Consider the following 27,183-nt stretch of genomic DNA (forward strand, 5'->3'; position numbering starts at 1 on the left):
GGGAAGGTCAGAGGGAGAAGCAGACTCCCTGCCGAGCAGGGAGCCCGATGCGGGACTCGATCCCGGGACTCCAGGATCATGACCTGAGCCGAAGGCAGTCGCTTAACCAACTGAGCCACCCAGGCGCCCACAATGTGTGTTTTTAAAAGACAGTTCTTCGTTGGTTGGCCATCTCCCTTCTTGGGTCTTAGACTCAGCCAATTAACATTCCTTTAACTCTCTCCAAAGTCTTTCTCTTGTTCAGAACTCTCCAAAAACCCACCCCATCCCAAAGAACGCCTTTAGGAAAAATCCAGTTGCTTCATTCTAGAATCCTCAGAGCAGGACACTATGTGCATTTTTCGAGAAGGAATCTCGTTTTCCCTTGTTCTCTCTGAGCAGATGTATCCTTTACATCGACCAGAATTGAAGTTCTTTGTAAAGGACCAAAACTTTCCACAGGAGGAGGCCTCTGTCTCAGCACGCCAAGGAGGAAGAACAAGCACAGGCCACACAGGGGAGAAGGAAGGAGGCAGAGACTCGTCTGCTCAAAGTCAGTTGCTTGGAATCAGAATACACTTCCCCAGTGAAACAAGGTTAGAAACCGAATTTGGGCCCCGATGCCACTGACACAATGGAGCACAACTTGGCTGAGCTCCTTCCACCGGCCCCATGCTGGGCATTTGGTGCCACAGAAGATCTGGTCCGGTCCATGGCTGAACGGGAATATGGGCCCTGCCCTCACGTGGTTTATAAGCTAACAGAGAAATAAAACCATACACCCAGAGCTCCAACACACAGCAGAGCAAGTCAAATGCTGAAGAAATAAAGGGTTTCCTTCCGGAAAGATACAGGAAAAGTTCATGAAGAAAGCCCTAAGGCTGTAAGCCGAGCAGACATTATGGGATATGACCATGAAACACGTGAAGAGATAGGGTCGCCTTGGGTAAGAGAGGCATCTCTGAGAGATGGAACGGAGTGAGCGTCAGCAGAAGGGCACCGGCTGCGCAGGTGGGGAGATGTGTGGTCTATTTCTCCTGTTCACATTTACTCCAAGTCACAACCCATTAGCAAGTCCCCAAACCAATTCCGTGGATTAAACATGAAACAGAATAGAAACGATCAGAGGGCACTAAGGCAGTAAGGCTAAATATCACTTCATGAAATTTATTTCCATCGTAACTAACTTGAAATGCTGAAGACCCTTCTCCTTGGGAAGTGTGGAATGGAGGATTTTCTCACTAGCACACCTCATGTCCTAGTGAGAACGCTGCACATCCTCCTGGTCAGGGGGCCTGTGGGGGTGATCAAGACTGCAAATCCAGTCCCTTCCCAGAGTCAGCAGGACCCTGACTGACTTGCTGCTCTGGGTCTGGAACTAAGGATCATGCACAGGCGGAGCGTCAGCAGGTGGGCCATTTCCAAGGTGGAGGCAAACGGTAGCTTTCCGGCCTTTTTTGACCACAACCCACAGTAAGAAATACTGTGATCATGTACACAAAGTGTATCAAAAATCTAAAAGACTTAAGTTCAATTTCACTTTGCAATCCTATGAATTAGTTCTCTGACAGTGTCTTGATCCTTTTCCCAACTGAGAGTGAAGGGCAGGGAAGGGTCTGGGTCATGAAGAGAAGCATCAACATGAGCTGGAGCTGGTCAGGATACCAGTTCTCCACCCCAACCCCCAACACAGACCCAGACCTAATGAATCAAGATCTCTGGGGGAGGGAACCAGGAACCTGGGCTTTAATTAGTCCTCCAGGGGAACAAAGGTCTGGGGGGAAAGAGAGAAACTGTTAAGAAATTCCAAATCTTGAGTGGGAGATGGGGAAGCTCAGCAGAGCCTAGCACACACACAAAGTGACAGGCAGGTGCATCCTTGGACTCTAACAGGGAAATTCAAATCTCACATCAAAACATTCCTCGGGACAAGCCCCTTCTAATGGGGAGATGGATTTGTAAACACTGTGCCTAAAACAGGCCTGCATGAGCACAGCCCTGAGGCTTGGGGGGAAGGGGTGACTACTAGTCCCAGTCACCAAGTTCTAACTAACCAGCCACCCCAAGCAAAGACATTTGGCTGAAACAAGTCTCTTTAATACAAGGCTCAGAGCACAAGTAAGCCGGTAAATATTTCTGAAGACCTACTGTGTGCATGAGTGCTTCGGACAACAAATTTCACCCAGAAGTGGTGGACCAAAGTGATCAATCACTGCTCTTCCTTCTGCTTTATGCTATATTTGTTTATATCTGGCTGCAATATTTGTTTAGCATCTACTTTGTGCTGGAAAAAAATGGTTTTTGTCCTCAAGTCATTGCTCTAAGGCAGTAGATTGATTCTCACAAGGGCAGAGAAGTGGGTCAACAAAAAGATGTCCGTCAAAAGCATACACAAGTTCATATTTGCAATCAGAAGAAAGCGAACCTGGGGTGCCTGGGTGGCTCAGTTGGTTAAGCATCCAACTCTTGATTTCAGCTCAGGACATGATCTCAGGGTCGTGAGGTCAGGCTCCACGCTGGGTGTGGAGCCTGTTTAAGATTCTCTCTCTCCCTCTCCCTCACAACCCCCAGCTCACACCTCTCTCCTTCTCTCTCAGAAGAAGGAGAAGAAGGAGAAGGAGAAGAAAGCAAACCTGGACAAAATGCACAGAAGCTAAAAGGGGAGGGGTTGAGGTGTCAGAGTGTCCAAGATGAGGGTTGGCTGAAAAGCTACCACTGTCTGGCCTAGGGGCCTGGCCTGAACTCTGCTGGGTCCTTAATGGGTTGGCTCCTTGTTCCATGCTGACCCCAATCCACGAAGTAAGGTTTTCTTAGTGGAAAACAAAAGTATCTTCAAAGTCCTTAGAACACATTCTAAATTGATAACCACATTTTTATATTTAAAATGGAAAACGCTGAATTTTCTGGACAGGAAAACAAAGCCAACTGGGAAGGAAAGCAATCTGCCGAGGATCCTGCATCCCCAAGCACAGGTTCCTATTATGTGAGCTGTGTGGGGTCTGTGAAACCCTTCCTTAGGAAGGAGGAGGAATGACAGGGGAAAGTCCCATGATGTTCAACCAAAAATGTCTAGGAGCCACCAAATGACCATGGAGAAAACCATGTCACTTCATTTTCTTCCAGGACGTCTGGGCCCATCGTGTACTCACCCTGACTTAAATCTTCTAAAGACAGTTTTTGTTCTGCCGGCCCCCATGTCCTCAAAACAAAGGGCGCCTTAATAATAAAAATATGCAGCTGCCAGAAAGCTAGTGGATATGTTTGAAAAATGCATGAAAATCAGTGGATTGAATCTATAAACGGGTCTACCCTCTGCAGGAAGTTCAGCACGTGTTTGAAGGTCACCTTTTAAAGTGTTTTTGGTTCCAACTTTCTTTGACACATTTTTCCTCCTATGGGATTTTCCCTTCCAGGGCTGTGGCCACAAACGGCACATGGCAGCGATGTAACCCTGCCGGCTCAGGGATGGCAGAGCTTGGAGAAGCGTGAGCCCTTTGATGATGTTCAGTCATGTCAGTGTCCCCAGCACTGCCCCCACCTGCCTGGATGACGATGGCTTCCACATGGCCCCAAGTGAAGAAGGCTCCTGATAAGCAAAGCCCAGTCTGAGCTGGCTGTGTGCCAAGGAGGATCCTGTCACATTCCCGCTCTCCTCTTCAGACAGAAGGGAACCCTGTGGAGGATGACTGTACGAGGTAATATGGCCCAGTGCATTTTTCAAGCCCCTAATGCTCGGTGCCCGGGGTGCAACAGTGAGTCAGGCAGACAGGACACCAATGCTTGGGAGGAACAGGGAAGGGACCCGAAACACACCATTACAAGTGGCCCGAGGCCCCCTTACCCAACGGAGATCAAGTGCTGAAGGCCTGGACCTTGGTCTGGATGCCCCCAGAGGCAGACGGAGCCAGGGCTCTAGCACAAGCAGCTGACGTGGAAGTGCAGGAACACTGATGGGGGCGGGGGGAGGGGAGAGTAAGGCAGGAAAGGGTGCTCTAAAGCCATCTTCCACCGGGGCAACCACCCTTAACCCTGCAAAAAAAACCTGATTTAAACCAAAGCCTGAAAGATTCACAGCAGTTGGCCAGATTTTCATTTTCTTGAGGGGGTAGGGGGGATGTGGACTGAGGAAAAGTTTCTGGCAGAGGGAAGAGCATGTTTGGAAGGCCCTGGGCCAGGAGGGTCAAGGTGAATCAGGAGACCTACTCAGTATGGCAGAGGGAGGGAGTGGGGAGAGGGAACGGGGCCAGTCTGGGCCAGGCAGGTGAGTCCTGCTGGATCCAGGAGCCTGCCTGCCTCCCAGTGGTGCTGGGAAGTGCGTTCTAGAGAGGGTGAGAGAGCACAGCGTTCAACGCACACCTTCACACCTTCTTCACCTGCCATGAGAAAGAAATCTAAGCATGCTACCCGCAGGGTGAGAAGGCAGCCACCCTGAAGTCATCTTCCTTTCAACAACAAGATCCTTTCCCCAGTGTGTGGGTGACGTTTAGACAAAATGAACTCCCCCAGCCTTGTCTTAACAGCAAGCTGCCACAAGGCGAAATCCAAACGTGCAGGCTTGGTGCTTACACCGACAGAGGCCACAGGAAGGGAGGGGAAAGAGCAATTTAAGGCAAGTGTTAGTCAAGTACTGCCTATACTCCACCCTATCGCACACCACGTTCTCCGTAAAACAGCCCACAGTTTACTGAGGACTTACTATGTCAGCTCTGACGGGCAGGCAGTATCTCAGGGGCCATTTCACAGATGAAGAACCCAAGGCTCAGAGCGAGTAACCAGGCCCAGAGTTACACCGTGCTTGGAAACGGCCTGCACTCAGACTCCGCTCACCGTGACTACAGCTCGCCCTCTTCCTCATGACGTTCACATGTCCTCCTTAAGTGCCACCAGGGCACATGTCGGTCAGAGGACGGTGCCAACAGTACACATGATGGATGGGAAACGAAAGAGGAAAGTATGGGCAGGAAATGCCTACAGTTACCTCCTGCCCAGACCAAACAGCTTCTGCTCCAAGGCTCCCTGCCCACCAGAGATTCTTAGCATCTCACCCAGGGGAAAGAGAGAAGGGCCAGGAGGAAAAGAGCCTCAGAAGCCCAGGGGTCTGTCGAGAGCGCACCTCCCACCCCAACTTCGGGGCCTCCCATGCTGTGGGGAAATGACCCGTGTGGGCGGCTGACGTGGCCCTGACGCAGTGTGTCCCACCCACAGCTGACCAAGCTTGAGGGTTGTGCTAAGATCTCCAAGATGGGCAAGACACTGCAGGAACACAACTGGCCACAGTGAGAAGACTTTAATCGGCCTCCAAACAAACCACTTCCTTTGATGGGTGTCGGATGTCGTCTGGTCACAAATGGGCAGCTGGTACCCGGCACGTGTGCAGGATTAACTAATGAACATCTGGAACAACACCTCTTCTCCTCTTGTCCTGTCCCAAAGTTGTCAGTTACCTGGGATTCAATCCCAAGAAAGAAACTAGGGCATCATCTAGAACTAATGATGTAATGTATGGGGATTAACATAAGAATAAAAAAAAAATTGTAAAAAAAAAAAAAAGAAACTAGGGCATGGGGTCACCTTAGCAGTTGGCCAATTTAAGGACATCAGGACACATTTCTCTCTCCTGGAAGTTAGGAAGTGGGAGGCTGCCTTTTCATGTACGTTCTGCCACGAATTGGTTTGGTCAGTTAGGCAAAGCACACTTCCTCTTAGGCTCTTTTCTCATCTGGAAAAGGCCAATAAGCCTTGATCGGTGGTTCTCAAAGTATGGCCCTGAAACAGCAGCAGCAACAGCGGCCTCACCCATGGAATGGTTAGCAACGGAATCTCTTGGGCCCCACACCATACCCACTGGATCAGAAACTCTGGGGGTGCGGCCCAGAGATCCGCTTTCACCAGCCCTCCAGGTGATTCTGACACACCCTAAGTCTGAGACCCACTGGCCTGGCTGATTTCCCTACTTCGTTTTAGAAAACCACCCTTCTTCAACCCTTCCCTGCCTGTACTGCTACTGACTTCATTCATCCCACAAGTACTGACAGAGCGACTACACTGTGCCAGAAGCCAGGGATTCCTGGGGCACAAGCCCGAGCCCACGACGTGACAGGCACATGTGTGAGCTCTAATGACGATGGACGTGCACACGGCCTGTTTTCCAGCTACTTTCCTCTTTAACTGTGGCCTTCCTATAAAACTTACTGTACTTTTTTTTTTTTTTTAAAGATTTTATTTATTTGACAGAGAGACACAGCGAGAGAGGGAACACAAGCAGAGGGAGTGGGAGAGGGAGAAGCAGGCTTCCCGCGGAGCAGGGAGCCCGATGCGGAGCTCGATCCCAGGACCCTGGGATCATGACCTGAGCTGAAGGCAGACGCTTAACGACTGAGCCACCCAGGCGCCCCAAACTTACTGTACTTTTAAAAATAAGCTGTTCAGCTTACAAGGAGAGATGCATGGTGCCAGCAAATAAAACATTATTATATTGCTATTGATGAAAGAAATAGTTTATGTTTGTCCAATTAAATAAGCGCACAAAATCAACTGGAAAATTTCTAAACGGAAATACAGACTAACACAGATAACATTTCTTTTCTCCTAAAACTATTTTAGTGACTCACAGTGTTCACAAGTCTTGAATGTTATTCTAGGCACAAAATAAAACACTAAGTGACATTTTTAGCAGTCCATTTTGCTTTGGGAGGTATACACAGGAAATGCAAAAGCAAAAACAAAAGCTCAAATGCTCTACCCTAAGAGGAAAGACGCAACCAAACTACCTTAACATTAAAAATGGAACTAAGATTAGCTTCGTCCGTCATGCCTCAGGGTCCTGCTAAAAGCATCTGCCAAGAATTGTCCTCCTCTCCCCTCTGTCCAGTGACCAAGGAGGGCAAAGGAAACATGGCCAGAAGGCAAACGAGTGGCGCAGCTGCAACCATCAGTCGTTAACACACCCTGCAGAGAGTCTTCGGTCGGTACCAGTCCCACATTCAGTCTCAGTCAGAACAAAATTCTCCTCAGTCATTACTGTGCCATGGGACTGGACTCCTTAGAGGAGACGTGGACATCAGAGCTCTCCCCCAGTGCACAGGTCAACAAGCTCTTGTCTACATGGGTTAAAACATGTACCTAATCATTGACATAACACACAGCTGCTTCTACCCAGAAGCGGGGGTCAAAGCAAACCACAGAACTAACGCACAAAGTGACAAAGCAATTCTCCCCCCAACTGTAGGTATTTCTTTAGGCAACATGAACCACAAAACAAGTAAGAGGGTTTAAAAGAGAACAGAATCAGAAGCTTGGAACACAAGATTTACTGCAACTGAGCCATGGCCGGTTGGCTCTGAGTTTCCTAGTAGCGAAGGTAAAAAGGTAAACAAGAGGGATTAATTTGACCATCCAAAGAAAATATATGAACTCAACAGAAGAGGGGAACTTTTCCTGGTACGACATTCCACAAGAAATTTCGGGGAGGATATAAAGTAACACTGTGAATTGGGTCTTCAATCTTGGTTTTACACGATCTACAACGTTCTTCAAGTAGCCACTTAATATGTGTTCTCTATTAAAAAGAATCAATAGCTCAAGAACTTTATATTTGTGAATACATTTCTATGTTTAATCTCAATTATTAATATGACCCTGTTGTTTCCAGGAGCCCTTAGTTAATATAGAAACTACCCTTAAAGAGCTAATGGAAACAGGGGTTTTCCCTACCTATTTCTGGCAGACTTGAGATGTCAGTCACATCGACAGAGTTCTGAGGCCCAAACTCAGTGTGGTCAAAGCACTGATGACTAAGGCCCAATGCGGCCTGCGCCCACAGGGACAGAGCACACTCTGGGTATCAGCAGAACCTCAGGGTGCAGAAGCAAGCCCAACTGGACAGCTCCTCTGGAGGCCAGCCCTCACGGCTGGGGAAGGTGGGGGACTGGGGCAGGAGAACCAGGAGCCCGCTTCCCCCTCAGAGATTCTTCCTTCAAAGAGCCCAACGTTCAGTCAGGCAGCCAGGATTACAGAGGGAGACTGCAGAGGTGTGGTTGTACCGTTTTCCCCAGCGTATGAGGAAAACTGGGTAAGGCCTGGAAGGGCAGCAGCCAGCCAAACAGGCCAGCAGGCTCAAGACAAATCACGAGGTCAGGAATTCTTCAGCTGGGAGGAGCGTCACGGGCAGAACAGAGTGAATGAGAATGCCACTGTCCCTACGGCCCCCAAGTGCTGGAAGGACCCCCCGCCCCTGCTTTGAAGCTCCAGTGAAGAAGGCCCCAAATGGGAACTCGGTGTGGACAAGAAGGGGGCAGGTGGGCAGCTGCATGAAGGAGGGATGGTGAGCTTGGCAGCTGAGGCTGATTTCTGGGGGGACAAGCACAAGGGCAGGCCCCGTCCTCCACGTGTGCTTCATAAAAGAACGCTGGGCTGGCTGGTGTGGCGCGCCCACCCCTTCCACTGTGGCCACGAGCAGGGCATCGGCCGTGTCTCGTCAGTGATCCCTAGTCGGTGCCACGGAAACGGCTGCAGGAGCCACCTTGGATTTGCCGGTGAGCCGAGACACGGACTAACGAGGGACTACAGGCTCACCAGGGCTGTGACCAGAGCTCCCAGCGGAAGGCGGGTTGTGGGCTCAGCGTCACGCCAGTAGTTCGGCCTCTTCTTGGGGGCCACCGTCTTTGAAGGGGAACACAGGAACAGCGCTCTTGCAGCGAAGGTCCGTGGTAACCAGTCAGGGACAGGGCCGGGGGTCCCGCTTGCAGTCAGGCCTGGCTCTGCCGCTGACTCGCTCAGAAAACTTGGACAATTAGTAACACCCTTGACCAGCAAAATGGAGACAAACAGCACCCACAACAAAGGGCTGTTGTGAGTAGCAAATGAGAAAACATTTACTTGAGAATTAAGCTTTTTTACAGGAGTAACCACAGCAGATAGGGGTCCTACATCTGCTAGCCTGCCCTGCTTCAGCACGAGGTAACGAACACCAAGTGATATTTTTAGCACCCCACTTTGCTTCAGGAGGTATACAGAGGAAAAGTAAAAGGTAAAATGCTTTACCCTACGAGGAAAGACCTAGACCTTCTCTGATTGAACTTTTAAAAAGCAGGGGCTTCACCACCACACACACACACACGCAGACATACTTACATGTATATATTTTTCTGAACCACGTGAGAGTAAATTTCACATACCACAGTGTGTTCCCTTAAATTCTTCAGTGAGTACTTCCTACGAATATGGATATTCTATCACTGCAGTGCAGTTGTCAATACCATTAAACATTGATATAATACTATTATCTAAGCTACCATTCATTTTCCAGTTTGGTCAAGTGACCCAATAATTTAAGGACAACTTTCGGGGAGTGGGGAGGGGAGGCCAAACCTACTGCAGATTCCTGGAATTAGCTTGGATTTTTATAATGTTCAGTACAAACCAGAAACAACTGGGGTAAACTCTTTATGCTTTGTATTAATTTTCTATTGCTGTGTAACAAAAAACATGTACATTTATTATGTCACACTCTCTGTGGGTCAGGGTCTGATGATGTGCATTTGGATGGGTCCTCTGCAAGGCTGCGGTCAAGGTGTTGGCAGGGCTGAGGTCTCATGTGGGGGATTAACCAGGGAAGGGCCTGTGTCCCAGCTCCCTCAGGCAGCTGGCAGAATTAACTTCCTTGCAGCTGTAAGGTTGGAGGCTCCTTGCTGGTTGGAGACTGGAGGCTGCTCTCAGTTCCTTGCGACACGGAACCTCTTACTTCTCCAACGCAAGTGTGTCCACTAGCAAGGGTCACATATAACACAACATAATTAGGGGAGTGACATCCCATCACCTTTGCCATATTCTATTGGTTGGACCTATTCATGGGTCCATCCACACTCAAGGATCAAAGGTGTGAACATGAGGAGACAGCTATGATGAAGCCATCTGAAAGTCCGTCAGCCACATTAGTTTCTTTACAACTATCAAATCAAATCACATTTATAATTCAAAGCAAATAAAACTAAAACCTTCCCAACACTGAGATGAACAATACTGATTGAGCGTATGGACAATGGCTTCTTGAGACTGCATCACCAGGCACAACGTGAACACAGTGTGGAGAGCTGCAGGACAGTGTTTTGGGTTCTTGTTCTTTACCACTTTTCTCTCCTGAAATCACTAGGACACATTTTACCTTCCGGGTAGTAGAACCACATCATCTGCAAATCAAGTCTTAAGTCTTGCTGTTCTTTTCTTCACCAGCTCACCACATTTGAAGTACAAAGAGTATATAATGGATTCCATCGACCTCAGATCAACCCAATTATGTGCACTTGAAAAAACAGAGAGATGGGCAGAAAGTGGAGGAAGGAAGGGAGAGGGAGAAGGATAAATATTTTAGGCAAATCACTCTCTCTTCCGTTAATAAGCATATGACCCCAGGTGACAGTAGGCAAGAGAGGCGCAGAGACTGATTCCCTCCATTCCTTCTTGCCTTCTGTGCTGTGAACATCTCACCTCACTAATAGGATTCCAGTGTTTAAAGATAACAGTTTTCTTTTTAGAACATGGTGCCTAAATATAAAACGAATTCCTACATTTGCTCAAAGGAGGAGTCAGCAAATGTTTTCTTTAAAGGGCAAGAGAGTAAATATTTTCAGCTTTGTGGGGCACAGAATCTTTGTTAAACTACTTGACTCTGACATTTTAGTGGGAAAGCAGCTCAGATGATTTGTAAATAAATGGGCATGGCTGTGTTCCAATAAAACTTTATTTACAAAAGCAGGGAGCCAAGTGGATTTGGCCCTGATGGAGGGGGGAAGGCGTGCTGACCCCTGCTCTAAAGAAATAGCATCCTGTTTTAATTTTAAAGGGATAACTGACTTTGTCAGTCTTCAACTGGGATTTTCAAGAGTAATTATGCCTATACACTATTATCGCCTTGTGTACTTTTTTTAAATTTAATTTTATTATGTTATGTTAATCACCAGCCATTACATCATTAGTTTTTGATGTAGTGTTCCATGATTCGCGTATGTACTTTTATTCATACCCAACCCCTCTGCCTATTACCAAGTACAACTCCACTACACAACTGGACATCGACACAAAGAGCTGTCAAATCAGCCCTGGAATCAATGTAAAGTTGCCATCCAGACCATCTAGAATATGCTCAGCTCCTTCTGCTTAAGCAACGGTTTCATCTCGGACACCTTTCTTGACCTCCTGGATTAGGTAACTAGGTCACAGATCCTGTGACCACCCCACTGTGCTGCTGGTTAAGTTGATGGCCTCTCTTTTCCACTGGGCAGTGAGGCGTGGCTTTGTCTATCTTGCTCACTGCTGTATTCCCAGTGCCCAGGATAATGCTAGATACACAGAAAGTCCTCATTAATATTTGCTGAATGAAGTAAAAGACTGGGTCCCATCACATGCTTTCTCAGGAACTCTGTTCTTGGCACTTAAATGTAACTGCACTGGCAGACTGTAATTATTGAGTTAAACTACGAGTGGGGCTCTGGTAAAAAGGAAGATACAAAAGAAGCCGAACATTTCAACTGCTGAGGTTCAAAACCATACAAAAATAATAAAATTACCACAGTATCAGTTATGTTTATTTAAAAAACAAGAAAGAAAGAAAGAAAGAACAGGCCCCAAACGGAGTCACTGACCCCCGTGACGGCAAACCAAGATGTGACATCAGGAATGTGACCATTAACCACTCAATCTGGAATTTCCTGATCCACCCTGGAAAGGTAATCTGCATGACAGACTCCCACCCTCCCCCCAAAGGAAGATGACCTAGCCTGAAACAATCCTTTCTTTTCTTTTACTAATAGCATCCTTGTCCCGCCCTACTTCTGCCTATAAAGGCCTTCCATTTCATACAGCTCCCTGGAGCTCCTTTCTAACTTGCTAGATGGGATGCTGCCCATTTCATGAATATTCAGTAAAGCCAATCAGATCTTCATTTACTCAGTTGGATTTTGTTCAACACATTAAATCAAACTGTTAGCCACTGGCTTCTCAGCAAGACTGGAAAATCTGAGAAGGCAAGCCCAAGCAATGGATTCAATTAATAATCAATTTTTTAGTGGCCAATCAAGTAACCTACACAGGGAATTCTCTTCACCCTCCCCTCACACCTGTTCTCAGCTGAGTATGTTCCCCTTAGATTTCATTTTTTAAAATATGTCTCAGGACACCTGGGTGGCTCAGTTGGTTAAACACCTGCCTTTGGCTCAGGTTCATGATCCCTGGGTCTTGGGATCGAGTCCCGCATCGGGCTCCCTGCTCAGCAGGGAGCCTGTCTCTCCCTCTGCCTGCCGCTCCCCCTGCTTGCGCTTCTGCGCGCGCTCTCTCCTCTCATTCTCTGACAAATCAATCTTTAAAAAAAAATGTCTCAAGAGTAAAGTGTAAGGTGGTCCTCAGCTTTCCTAATTGGAAGAAGCAAAGGGGACACAAGGAAGGACATCAGCCCATTTGTACAACCAGCTTCCAGTGATCCTTTTTAGAACTCAGAGTGTGCCCAGCTCCTGGGACAACGCCAAGGATGACAAGTTTAAATGTAGTTGGCAAATACTTAATGCCAAGTCAGAGATCCTGTCTTGGATCCTCCCTTCCCACCATCCATCCAAGGGTCTCCACCCTCATGCCTTAAAAGCTAAATAGAAAGATCAACTTGTCAACCTTGATGCTCCATCACCACGGGTCCCATTCACTGGATGGCAACACCCTGGTGGCTGCCTGCAGCAAGTGTTAGCTACCCACAGGAGCACATGTGACACAGCAGTTCTGCCGATAAATCATGTGAGTCACTCATGAATGGAGGCTTCCTGGGACCGCCTAATGGAAAACATTCTCATTAGGAGCCCAATTGTCCATGCAAAGAAATAAAAATGAGCCACTGCCAGGTCTCTTGCCCCTTCTCAAGGTCAGGATATGCCCAGTTATCTCCCTGGGCAGAGCTCCGTAGATGGGCTGCACTAGAGATGTCGTGCCAGGCAAAGGGAGGACCTCTCAACATGGACTTGGAGCACCATCCCTCCAAATTGCTCACTTTAGCAGCCCCTCAAATCCCACAAGTTAGGAACTTCAAGGAGAACTAACCTGCAAACACCTGCAACAAACAGTTTTTGCTCCTGTGGTTAACAAAAATAGAAAAAGCCCTAAAAGAACCATAATTCACTGTTTATATTTAAACCAAATAAACAACGGGGTTTCCTCCCATACTTCTTATCTCAATGGACCAATGGACAGTGAGCACCCGTTAACACAAGCCAGAAATCTGGCTGTCTTCCCTGACCCACTTCACTTCCTGTTATCCTTCAGATCCCATCGTTAGCAAGTCCTGCCCATTCACCCTCCAAACCAGTGAATCTGTCCACTGCCGCCGCCCCATCCACACCGCATCACCTACTGGGACGGCTCACTCAGCCCCCAGGTCCCCTCCTGCTGCCCCAGTGCATTCTCCCACTGAAGCTGGGGTCATCTTGTCCGAGCACAAATCTGATGTCCATTCTCAATCTTTCACAAACACACACACACACCCCACTTAAAACACTCGATGGTGGGCGCCTGGGTGGCTCAGTCGGTTAGGCCTCTGCCTTCTGCTCAGGTCATGATCCCAGGGTCCCGGGACTGAGTCCCACATCGGGCTCCCCGCTCAGTGGGGAGTCTGCTTCTCCCTCTGCCCCTCACCCCACTCTTGTGCTCTCTCTCAAATAAAAATCTTAAAAAATAATAATAAAGTATGCTCTTAAAAAAAACAAAACACTTGATGGCTTTTCAGCTTGTCGAGAAGGCTCCACAACATCTTCCCCTCCCCCCCACCCCTTTGCCTCAGGACCTTTGCACATGGTTTCCTCATCTAGACAATATCCTCCCCCCTCCCCCCAACCACACACACACAGGTCCACCTCACTTCACCTGGTCGACCCTGACTTAACTCTTCAGATCCCAGCTCTGACCCTTCATGGTGGTTCCTGGTCTGCAATTATGAACCAACCTGGGGGCTATTTGGGCTTCTGCCTTTCTCAACTAAGGATGGTAACGGGGGGAACAAAGTCTAAGATCCTAAGGCATCTACTGGATGTAACGAACCAATTCTCTCTGCTGCAACTGGAATGACACCAGCTGTGTGCCATCCCTGGACGACCTGAGAGGACAGTCACTCGAACAATTCTGTGTTCTGTGGTTCAGATGAGGAACCCCGGTTCAGAAAGATTTGTGCCTAACGGCATCTTACACGGAGGAGATGCTGAAATTGTCGTCCATGAGCTACCCACTCAATGCTTCAATTCCTTGCACTGCATTGGGACCCCTGAAATGTCAAGCTCAAGCCAATGATCTCTCAGGCTGGGCACTGCTCCCCCCAGCTCCTCATCTGCGCGAGACACCTGAAACCATTCAAATGATACTAAACACCACACACCGCACAACAGTCACCCACAGCTCAGAACAATGGGATCCCAGTACTCCGCACAAGCTTTGTACACTGTGCACAAGCCAGAGGGGGGGTGGATGCGAGTTCCAGCTAGGCCACTTGGGATAACCTTGAGTAAGTTTAACCCCCAAACCCGTTTCCTACCTGTAAATGGGGATGATACCACCATTTTGTCCACAGCTCTTCGGTAGCAAGGAACAGAAATCCAATGAACATGTTCAAGTAAAAAGGAAGGTTTATGATAAATAAGAATGCACGGAGACTCCTGGGAATCCAAGGACAGCTAAACATCCAGCTGTCAGGAAGGCCAAGAATGAAGAAGGCGGAGGTCCTGAGAACCAGCACTCCTCATCTCTTGCCTCTCTCCATCTCTCTGTCCCTGCCTCTATTCTCCACTGAGGCTCACTCCCTCAGACAATCTTTAGGGGCACCTGAGTGGCTGAGTCATTAAGTGTCTGCCTTTGGCTCAGGTCATGATCCCAGGATCCTGGGACCGAGCCCCACGTGGGGCTCTCTGCTCAGTGGGAAGCCCGCTTCTCCCTCTCCCACTCCCCCTGCTTGTGTTCCCTCTCTCACTGTGTCTCTCTCTCTGTCAAATAAATAAATAAAATCTTTAAAAATAAATAAATAAAGACAATCTTTATGCCAAGTACCTCTAGTACGGATCTTCCTCCTTTCAAGACTTCTTTGCCTAGCTATGCACTCAGTATCTCCACTCGGATATCTAGAAGGCACTTCTAACTGACCTCCAATCTTCCTCCACAGCCTCCTCCCCCCCTTTTTAAAGATTTTTATTTATTTTAGAGAGAGTGAAAGTGGTCACAGAGGAAGAGGGAGAAGCAGAGGCAGAGAGAGAAGCAGACTCGCTGCTGTGCGGAGAGCTCAATGCGGGGCTCCATCCCAGGACCTCGAGATCACGACCTGAGACAAAGGCAGACACTCAACCAACTGAGCCACCCAGGTGCCCCTGCAGCCTTCCCCCTTGAATGACCTGATAGCAACTCCATCCTTATAGTTAGCTGCTCAAGCCAAAACCCTTGGGGTTGTCCTTGACTCCTCTCTCTCTCCTACAACCCTCATCCAAGCAGTCAGAAAATCCTTTGGCTCTAGTCCTGAAAATACGTTCAGATCCAACCACTTTCCACCCCTGGCACTGCCGTGGCCTGGATTACTGTACCAGCTGCCAGCTGGGCTCCCCGCCTCTGCCCTAGCTCCCCTGTATTCCCCTACACACATAATAGAGTGATCACAGGAACATGTAAGTCTCATTATCTCACTGTTCTGCTCACAACTCTGCAACAGCTCCCCACTTCTCTCACATTAAAGTCGAAGCCCTTACAATGGTCCTCCAGGCCTGATGAGATGTTGCTCTCTGTTCCGGTCCTACTTCTTCTTCACTATTCCTTGAACACACCTACCTGATCGCCCTGCCTGGAAGGCTTGTCCCTCAGATGTCTGCTTGGCCAACACCCTCTCCTCCTCCAAGACTTGACACACATCTCACTTTCCCAACGAGGCCGCCCCCGTCTGCCCTAGTTAACTCTGCAGTCTAACCCCTCAGGCCTGGGAACTCCTGATGCCCCTCATTCTGCTTCCCACGGCACTTCTCCCCTCCTCACGTTCTTTGTAACCCACTCACGTATAGTGTGTATTATCCCTTGTCCATTTCCCCCTACTAGAAACCTAAGTGCCCCAAGGATGGAGGCCTGTAATCTAAGTGACTGAAACAATGCCCAGCACACAACAGGTGCTCAAATCAGTATCTGTTAAATACATGCACAAGACACTTCTTCTGAACTACCACTCCCTCACAATTTGGGACTACAGCATGGCTGCCTGCCTCCAATTCTGTAAGCCTCTTTAGCTCAAGTGCCCACCAGTGATCACACAGTCTAACTCCTGGATCAAATTCCTGAGCCAGAACCAGTTGACCCAGCTCATCTTTCCAAGACAGGCCACAGGACATAGGTCAATGGCCAGCTGCCCGGGGAAGAGCCATTAAGTACATAAGGTCGTCTGGGTGAAACTGAAAAAGAGCAAGGCCATCTGGAGCCATTCAGTGCAGTAGCACAAGCTCTCCACAGATGACGAGCACACTGCTGTATCCCAGCTCAGGGCCAGGATGAGGACCAGTGAAAGCCTAGAAGGGCTTCGGAGCACGGCAGATCAAACCAGACGCTTAGCCGCCGGTACTGACCTTGGCGGGAGTTGTGGCTATTAAGTGGTGGTCTTCAATGACTGGCCCGCCCGGAAGAGCTGCATCTGACTCTCAGGTCACGTAACTATCCATAAACAGACTTGGTGACATGGTGAAACTTAGTATCAGAGGAACTGACTGAACTTTGCGGGCAAACAGGCGTTCTTTAAAATTCCTCACTGAGGGCGCCTGGGTGGCTCAGCTGGTTAAGCGTCTGCCTTCGGCTCAGGTCATGATCCTGGAGTCCCGGGATCGAGTCCCGCATCGGGCTCCCTGCTCGGCAGGGAGTCTGCTTCTCCCTCTGACCCTCCCCCCTCTCATGCTCTCTGCCTCTCATTCTCTCTGTCTCAAATAAATAAATAAAATCTTTAAAAAAAAATCAAAATAAAAAAAATAAAATAAAATTCCTCACTGTTTCCTTTCACTGTTGAGGATTTGATAATCACCCACAGACAGGATGGTTTCAATGAGCTGGAGGTCCTGGCTCAGGTCTTGACCAGGCTGTGTCACCCGAGACTTAACCAGGGCCAGAGGAGCTGTTTCCAAGCTCACCGCCCACCCCCATGCTGTTGGCAGGGAGCCTCAGCTCCTCACCTCCTGGGCCTCTCCTTTCGACCTGGCAGCTGCCCTTCCCCAGAGCAGAGGATCCAAGGCAGCGAGGCAGAACCCACCCACAGTCAGAAATCACACACCATGCACTGCTTCTGCGGTAGTCACCCAGTCACAAGATCAACCCAAGACAAAACGGGAGGGGACTACATCTGGGCTTGTGGATATGAAGAGGCAGGGAACTCTGGGCTGTCTTGGAGGCTGCCCACCACAGGCTGTTCACATAGACCAAGGCTTGTTTCTGGAAGGCACAGAAAATGAAGAATATGTGAGAGACGATATGTAGCCTGCAAAGCCAGTATTTAGTACATGGCTCTGTAGAAAAAAGGTTTGATCGCCCCCAGATGTATTACAGATTTAAGGGGTTTCAAGGGTAATTCTGACTATATGCAATGTTCCCCTTATACCCTGATTTTAGAAACTAACACCTAGGTAAACAATTCTACTGACGTGGGTGCTCAGCAAACCATAGCTCTGGCTATTATAATGTCAACCACTAAGAAATGAACCTGAGCAGGAGGAAAATGATCTACAGTACCCTGCCCTAAGAAGGTGCTCAATAAACACAAGCTCAGTGAATGAATGACTAAATGAGTAAGAACTATAAGGACACATCTTGAAAGTAGAGAGTAATCATGGAAGTATGAAAAATCTTTTACAAATGATTTACAACGTAAACAAGACGGGACTCTTACATAATAACTGCAGTCACAGCTGAGCTGTACCGAGGGCTAGCTCTCTGCCAAATCCTCCCTTACTCACTCCTCACACTCTCAGGCAGGTGTCATTAACTGCCTTCCTTTTACAGACAAGCAGATCGAAGCTGACAGAAATTAAGTAACTTCCCTAAGGTTACATGATAAATAAGTAGCAGGACTATTTATCTTACAGCAAAGTATATCAGAATAAAGACCAATGCTGCGTCCGGAATCTCAAGCCCGTGCACGAGCTTGCGGAAAGCTCAGCGGACAGACAGAAGCCCTGCCTCCCCCTCAACTCGATGGGATCCGAACCAGGGACTTTAAAGAAGGGCAAAGCTCCCAGGCTCCCCATCAGCAAGGTTAGAGAGACTGGAAATGCTTGGTTTCATCTAACGACTCACTTATCTGCTCCCTTTACCCAAGAGAGCTTTAAAAAAAATATCTTCACTGTGGTTTTTGCTTTCAAACCAAATACCGTCTTTTCCGAGATTGTACAATCAGCACTCAGAACAGCCCCGTCTCCAGCTGCTTTCCCAGTGCACGACGCAGAGGGCGGCCGCTCTAGCCACGCAGCCCACTAAGTTCTGATGCTGGAGTGATGAGGGCGGCCGCAGGCTGCATGGCTGAGAGAGAGAGAGAGAGAGACACATACACACACACACACACACACACACACACACGGTCAGGACCCAGGACACACAGGAAGCCACTGTGCACAGAACTGCGCTCTAGGCCGAGGGTTTCCTGTGTGGACACGAGTAAACCCTGTTCTCCCTGAGTGGTCTGTTCTTCTCAGATTCGTGAACCTGAGGGAAAATGACTTGCCCAAGGCTACATGACCAGTGACAGAGGCAAAGTTCCCTGAGGCCGATGCTATTTTTTCTGCTTTTTGGAGTCCGCTCTTGGGAGAACTTGGAAGTCCAGCTGGCTGAGGAGGAGACTGATGTTGATTATAGCGTGTTCTGGAGGGAGGAGGACCTGAGCAGAGGGGGCTAACCCTGGACTAGAGGCAGGGGTCCCAATGCCAAAGACAGAAAGAGTCAGGGATGACGGCAGATATAAAGTCAGAAGGCCTGGCGGCAAAGGGGTTTGAAGGAGGCCGTGCACGCAGTCGTGACTATCTCGAGAGGCTGCTACGAGGAACAGGAGGGTCAGAGAACCAAGAACAAGAGGAAAGACTGTCAAAGGGCCCGGAGGGTCCAGCTGAGAGAGGGGACATGAATTTCTGTCAACGAAAGACCTAATTACGCACACCACTGTGTCCTCAATGGGATTCTAATAAATACAGTTGTCTAGTTCCCACACAGTAAACACGTAAACCACACAAGATAACCACCTCCCTCAGTCCATTCTGAGATAATAATCATTTACAAAAATATTCCCTTGCCAAACAAGAAAAGAGAAGACTCGACACTCTAGTCTGCTCTTATAAACCAACACTGTCAGGAAGGCAGGACAAAGAAGGGGCTTTGCCATCAGGGAGACCAAGGACAAAGGTTTGGGTCCCAACTCTGCCACTCAGTAGCTGTGTGATCCTGAACAAGTTACCGAAGCCATTTCCCCATCTGTGAAATGAAGAGAATCCCACCCTCCACACAGAAATCCAGTGAGGATCAAATGCACGTGCTCAGCTCGCAGATGGCTGGAGGAGACTGTTTGAAAACAATGGCCAAAGTACTCCCCGCCTGGTATCCACACCTCTTTGCAACATGACTTGAGGCACCTCCCATCAAGAAGTGGGGACCCTCTCCCTTCTCCTTGAGTCTGGACTGGCCTTAGGGCTTGCTTCCACCGATGACAGGAGCTGGTGGTGACACTGGGCCAGTTCTGATCCTGGTCCTCAAGAGGCCTTGCGCACCTCCCTCCTAGGAAACCTGCCGGGTGCCAGGTGAGTGACCTGGCCTAGCCTGCCGGAAATGAGCTCTCCCAGAGCTGACGGCAGACACAGGAGGAACCCCAGCCTAAACCGCCATCTGCAGAAGCCTGAACTAAATAACCAGTTGTTTTTACTCACTAAATACTGGCGGGATGTGTTAGTGCTGACCACCTGCAGGAGCAGTGCTCGATAAAAAGTAGCCGTGACAGTTATGACACTCTCTTGTCTAGCAATTCCCCCCCAATCCATCAGGCTTTCCTTCTCTACTGGGTCTTTCCTGCCAACATTTAATCATGCCATTATTCTTCCCTTTTTAAAAAGCTTTCCCTTGGGGGCACCTGGGTGGCTCACTCGGTGAAGCATCTGCCTTCGGCTCAGGTCATGACCCCAGGCTCCTAGGATCGAGTCCTGCATCGGGCTCCTTGCTCGGCGGAGACCCTGCCTCTCCCTCTGCCCCGCCCCCTGCTCGTGCTCTCATTCTCTGTTTCAAATAAATAAATAAAATCTTTTTTTTTTTTTAAAGATTTTATTTATTTATTTGAGAGAGAGAGAACACATGAGAGGGGATAGGGTCAGAGGACAAAGCAGACTCCCTGCCGAGCAGGGAGTCCTATGCGGGACTCGATCCAGGGACTCCAGGATCATGACCTGAGCCGAAGGCAGGCGCCCAACCAACTGAGCCACCCAGGCACCCAATAAATAAAATCTTAAAAAAAAAACCTTTCCCTTGGCCCCACTATGTTCGACAACTACCACCTTGCCTTGGCTCCCTCTTGCAGCAAAACCCCTCAAAGAATCGGCCATGCTCCATGTCTAATTCCTCTCTGCCCATTCTCTTCTAAGCCTCCTTGCTCCCAACAAGGCACTGAAGCCTCATGTCAAGGTTCCCAGTGACCACCACGGTCCATCTCAGTCCTCATGTGATTTGACTCTAATCAGCATGACCTGTCCCCCTTGCTCCATCCTCCCTATCATACTTCCCACCCTTGGCTCCTGGGCCACCACAGGCTCCAGTGTTTCCTCCTACCTTACCCGAGGGTCTTTCTCATCTCCTCGCCCTCCTAATGCTGGAGTACTCCAGGGCTCTCCAGTCCATGGCCCCTTCTCTTCTCTTACTCACTTCCTTGGTAATCTCATCCAGTCTCATAGCTTTAAATACCATCTTTAGGTCAAAGACTCAAAGCCTAGGCTTTTCTGAACTCCAGATGCGTAACACTCGACTGCTTAACAGCCATCTCCTTTTTTTTAGTTCTCTAAAAGACATCCCAAACTCAACTCAAACTCATCCCAAACTGTTCTACACACAGCTCCTGGTCTCCGCCCCCGATCCCCATCTGCTCCACTGGCACTCTTGTGTTCGTAACACACAGAACGCTCAGGCCTGCAGCAAGTCCCACCCTACGTGGTTTGCTACTCCCTGACCTCATCTCTTACCACTCTCTCTGAGGCAACTCTACTCCGGCCGCGCTGGCCTGTGGTCTTCCTCAGGCCCTCTGCACGCGCTACGCCTTCTCCTAGAGTGTTCCTGCTCAGCTGCAGCTTCCAGGCTTACTGCTGAGCAGCCCCCACCCCTCGCCTCCATCCTCCCAAGCGGACAACCACTCCCACAGCCCTGGACTGCCGACCCCCTTCCCTGCCTTCTCCATACAATGCCTGTCATCCAACAGACTGCATATTTTACCTGTTTATATACACTGTAAAATCCAGAGGGCAGTGAGGTCCCACTTTTTCATTCAGCATTCCCCTGTGTCCAAAACAGTGTCTGACACAGGCCCCATTCAATAAATATTTGTTGAGTGAATGAACACCCATCAATCAATCAATGAATGACTATAGAAAATGGAGTTGTTTTTAGTACAGTGTCCCATTTAACGGTAAAGGAAGCCTACTTAAGGCGTCTATATTCAATAGCGCCAGGTTCTTCAAACCTCCGTCATCTATCTTCTCATCCCTGTGGTGATGAGGACGACTATTTTTATCAATAAAGACCTGAATGTGTGTGTGGAAGACTAGAAGCCAAAAGGCTCAGCTAAGTAATCCCGATTATAAAAAGGAGACAGCTGGAAGATGATATTTAAGTCGTCTTCTGGCCTGAAAATTCAAAGATTTTTTTTTTTTTGGTAACCAATGAATGACCAGTTTCAGAGCTCCAGAGTCATAACGAGGACAGCAGAGGGCACCCAGATGGAAAATGACCCCACAGAGGAGGGACTGGTCAACTTCTGCCGGTAGCCTGAAGCCCACCAGCCTCCTGCTTGTTGGTGCGGGCTGCTTGTTTACAGCCTGCGAAGTAAAGAATGGTTTCCACACTTGGAGACGGTTTCATTTTTTGCTGGTTATGTAAGTACCTACGTAATCGTCTTGATTGTGCCTCTTGGCCCTGCAAGGTCGACAACAGTCACTATCTGGCCCTTTACGAAACTGACCGGTCCCTGACCTCGATGACCCCCCCCCACACTCAGCTGTGGTCCACAAAGTCTGCAGAAACAGTCATCTGGTATTTCAGCACGAAGTGACTTCTGAAATCAAGTGCCCTACAGGCACTTGCCAAAATGTAATTGGATATGAAGTGGCCCCTGGCCACTGCTATGATCTAAGGTAATGGTGACACCCTGCCCACAGCTGGAAAAGTAGTCGAACACGGAAACGTACTGTACGCATGTTCCCAGGGTGAAGCCTACCCTAAAGCCAAAGGCTGGGGATAGATACTGTTCTAAATTTGGAAATCTCTGACGACAAAGCGAAGTTTCCTTCCCTTTTCTCACCCCACCCAAAACAACACCCCACACTTCTCACGAGAAAAATTCCTCACACTTATGTTTCCATTTCCTACATCTGATCTTTCACTTAACAAAAAACCGATTTATGGAAGTCCATTATGAATACAGATCTTTTAGGACCACACCTGGCATACACGAAGCCGTCAGCGTTACTGTAACATTATATCCCAACATATTACTATTGGATTATTACTACGTATGTTACTGTATCATGTTGTACGCCATCCATACGATATAGTAATGTATCATATATACAATGTATTGAACATATATTCTATAGCATGAAAATATATTAGACATAAAATACACAATCATAATACACACAATATGTTGTGCTGTTCTGTAGCTTTACTACACATATTATTACACCACTGGTATGTCACTATCCTAACACAGGAGGGACAAGCCACAAACTAGCCGCAGGACTTGAGACAAGTTACCTCATTTCTCTAAGCTTCAATTTCTTCATTGGTTAAACTAGGGAATCATTTTAGAAATTTTTTTTATCATTCTCTTCTAGCTCAAGGCACCTGTGATTCCATTAGCATGGTAAATAAACGCTGCTTCAAAAACTCTTTTTCTCCCACCCCATTTATGGTCACATCCAACCATGGCTTAGAGCCTCACCGATGAACAGGCTCAGACATCACCTTTGTCCGCTATATTTACTCTAACACCCCGATGCCGTTGATTCAAACCACCTTGGCAACATGCCGTTTAATAGCAGTATGCCGATTTTAACAACAATTGAGTTGGTGGCCCATCATATGCAAGCAGTTGGGAGAAAATGGTAGGGGAGTGAGCCCTACAGAAGCGGAGAGGAAGAAGAGCTGGGTCATTAGCCACACTGCCTAACGGTAATCATTACACTAACAATGTTAACAACTCTCGTGGGCTCACTCTGTCCCTTTCACATGAGTTAACTGAATTATTTAATACTCACTGCTCCCTGGGAGGCAGGAGACAAAAAGTTGTGATGGTAAATGGCTATTCTTAAATAAAATCTCATGCCTCTTTTCTATGAAACTCAGCACTTGAAAGAGGATGAGCCAAGTTCCATGCAAAGGACTATGAGAAAAACAATCTTAAAACAAAACCAGATTTTTTTTTTTAAGATTTTATTTATTTATTTGACAGAGAGACAGCGAGAGAGGGAACACAGGCAGGGGGAGGAGCGGGAGAGGGAGAAGCAGGCTTCCCGCGGAGCAGGGAGCCCGATGCGGGGCTCGATCCCAGGACCCTGGGATCATGACCGGAGCCGAAGGCAGATGCTTAAGGACTGAGCCACCAGGGTGCCCCCAAAACCAGATTCTTAACACTGATAATGGGTTGTGAACTTCCCATGCCCATCTCTGAGCCCCATGCCATTAGGTAACTCATCATTATGGCATTAGTAAATATAAGTTTTACAAGAGAAACAATTTCAAAATGGTAATACTCAGTGCTGAGGTGCTTGCGGCTAACAGATAAACTGATCACTCATGAAGACGCTGACAGGTACATCCCCTAGAGCCTGCAAGCTATTCCCACATTCCTGGCTTGGGAATTTTACACTGGGGTCTTATCCTAAGGAAATCATGCAACAGAATCACAAATATATATGAATGAAGCTACTTATCGTTGCCTCGCTTATAACAGCAAAAAGGGGAAATAATTTCAATAGTCAGCAGCAGGTAAATGACTTAAGTTATGGAATATTGACATAATAGAAATGTTACAGTCATTACAGTAGCTATGAAGACCACACAAAAGCATGAAATAAAAAAATGACTTGCACATGATCACAACTCTGAAAAATGCGCATGCATGTGCAGCAGCTCTGGAAAAGATTAATAGTAACAGCTCACTCTTCTGCTCACTATGTTTCAGGCCCTTTAGATTTAGACACATGCAACATGTATTTTCTTTTTTGCATCTGCCCATTTTTTCTAACCTTTAATAAAGTACCATCTTTTCAATTAAAAGGTTAATTCCTCTGTATTTAACCTAAAAATAACACCAATAATAAACACTTATGGGGCACTTACTATGTGCCAGGAGTTGTCCTAAGCACTTTACAGGTACTATTTACAGATGAGAAAAATGAGGTCTGGAAGTTAACCAACTCATGCAAGATCAGCCAACTAGCAAGTGGAGGAGCAAATATTCGACCCCGGCATCCAGGCTCCAGAGTCCAAGCTCCTAATAACAATGTCATTATGAAAAAAACATTTCAACACCACAGTACTAGAACAGGAAAACGGACAGTCCTGATTAGTTTAATACCCTAGTTAAGTAGGAACAGTTTGATTGCGGTGGGTCCTGCAATAACCATTTTCAGAGAACTTCAACGCCATAAAAATCCCTGTGCCCACGGTGCTCGGCATAACGGATGCCTACTCCAGACACTGAACCCCCAGAGAGCTTGCAGACAGGAACGGCAGTGGCCAGTGCAGATGGTCACTGACTCAGACCTCACAAGCACCTCTGTGATCAGCTGACCTGCAGTCTCTTACACGGAGAGAAGGAAACAGGCAGAATTAGGCAAACTCACACGGCTAAGTTGGGGCTGCAACAGAGCCAGGCCCATGATCCACATGCGTGGATGTACAGTAACAAGAATTACTATCATTCATTAAGTGCTTGCTGTCCACTAAGGGCTGTATTATCTCATCTAATTCTCTCAACAGCCCTTCGAGGCACACGTTCTTGTTAATCTCACGTAGAGACCAGGAAACGGGCTTGGAAACGTGAAGTCACGTGGCCCGCCTCACTCACCTAGAAGGCACTGAGCTGGGTGGCCCAAGGGCAGCACCCAGCCCTTGTGCTTTCTGGTGTCCTGGCTGAGAGGCCGACACCAGACACCACTGTGGCCCCAAGCAATGGAAAAAAGACCAGAAAGTGGATGGTGGGAGGTGGGCCGGCTTCAGCTTTGGCCAGAAAAGCCATCAGTATTAACCACCTGGCACACAGGCATCCAGAGGCCCCGGATGCTTCTTCACTACCTAGCTTGCAGTGGCAAGTCTCAACACCACTGCTGACTGGAATCCAAACAATGCTGTCTTTGCCCCAGCAGAGGGACCAGGGATCGAGAGGAATTCATGCAAATCCCGGACTCCTTACCCCCACCCCCACCCCAGCCAGCCAATCTCCTTCCCCCTCAGTCAGCCCCCAGTCAGCCCTGGGGAAAGACACTTTTCCTCCCAGCTCTTCCACTGAGGGTGTTAATTTTATTCGCTCACGCCCAACTGTGTACAAACATGTAAATCATCAACATTTCCATTTACCAGGCTGGTATGGCCCCAAGCTGCCGGGATTTCTGAAGGAGATAACAATTCAATTTGCAATTACTGCTGCAATTTTTAATTCCCCAGGAAACTTCTGCCTGTGTTATACTCCCAGGAGCCAAAACGACCATTGTAAGCAACCCTTCAAATTAATTCTCAAGAACCAATGAACAAGTCTTCTGAGAGGGCAGGATTATAGGTGTACTTCGGAGTTCAATTTAGCTCTAAATGGAAGGTTTCACCAGGTGCCTGGTTTAATGAATCAGCAACTAAATGTTCACTATGATTTAAGTGCTTTTTGTAAAGCAATCTTTTGCAAATGTGAACAACAATCAATAGCTTCACTCTTGGTAAATTCAGAACTGCTGTGGAATAGAGGAAGGTGTACCTATTTTTAACCCCCCATTTTTTCTTTGAGCCGAGAAAGACAATGAATGAGCATTTCCAGGTCCACGTAACCACCATACGCCCGCCAGCACTAGTAGCTGGCATTTACTGAGCGCCTACCACACACCAGGAACCAGGCTCCCCGTTCGTACCTCACTTATAGCCGTGGTAACACAGCCAGGGAGCACGTTTCGTCACCGAGTGCACTCACGGAGGGCACCCGGTAACAAGCAACGACCACGACAGACAGCCCTCAGGCGGTTTACAATCAGGTAGTATATAAACAGATCAATAAAAAAATACCTGCGGTGAGGGCTATAAGGAACTCACACAGGAAAACACAGTCATTTGGAGAAGCCGTGGGAGGTGGGTGCCGTGAGGGAATGAGGTGATCTGGGATTACAAAACCCGAGTGCTCAAGGTCGGACAGCAAGTGTGGGGCAGAGCTCTGGCCGGCTGGCTTCCCAGGATCATGCTGGAAGCCACTGCCTTCTCCTACCTCCCATTCTTTTCTTTCTTTCTTTTTTTTTTTTTTTTGGCATGGGGTCGGCTAGAACTCACTGTGCAATTACAGATGACTCACATTTATCAGCCACTGCAAGCACCCGGTGTTGTAAAACCAAAAAAAGCAGTACCGCTTTCTCCTTATGTTTTGGGTTCTGAGAGCTATGAGAAAAACAGTAAGAAAGAGCATAATGTGAGTCCCCTCAAAGGGTGCACACCGCACACTGTTTAAAATCATTACAGAGACATTTCTCTGCCAGGTATAAAATGCTCCTTAGAGGGACAGCCGGCAGAGGTGGTACGATTTACGTTTTTTAACTAGTATTCTGTCACTTTAATTTTTCAACTTTCCAGGCGCACATCCTGGAAACAGAAATGTAAATGACCTAAAGCGCAGATAATGATTTCCTTTAAATTTGCTTTCGGAATGTATTCTGGGCTTGACCTTCCCAATCACAAATATCTGACTCT

At 48.0% G+C, this 27,183-nt stretch overlaps 1 protein-coding gene across 7 annotated transcripts in view; it reads right to left on the bottom strand.

The window, feature by feature from the left end:
* Positions 1–27,183, bottom strand: part of RAPGEF1 (Rap guanine nucleotide exchange factor 1) — a 135,724-nt gene that overhangs the window by 83,596 nt on the left and 24,945 nt on the right. Inside the window, exon 4 of one of the 7 annotated variants that reach the window (XM_081803808.1) lies at positions 26,792–26,874. The exons of the other annotated variants lie outside the window; for them this stretch is intronic. Coding sequence (XP_081659934.1) covers positions 26,792–26,874 — 83 coding nt within the window. The remainder of the gene's footprint in view (positions 1–26,791; positions 26,875–27,183) is intronic. 7 annotated transcript variants of the gene reach the window in all.

This window comes from Leptonychotes weddellii, chromosome 14, assembly GCF_054177405.1.
Source record: "Leptonychotes weddellii isolate Sample4059 chromosome 14, ASM5417740v2, whole genome shotgun sequence".
NCBI lineage: Eukaryota > Metazoa > Chordata > Mammalia > Carnivora > Phocidae > Leptonychotes > Leptonychotes weddellii.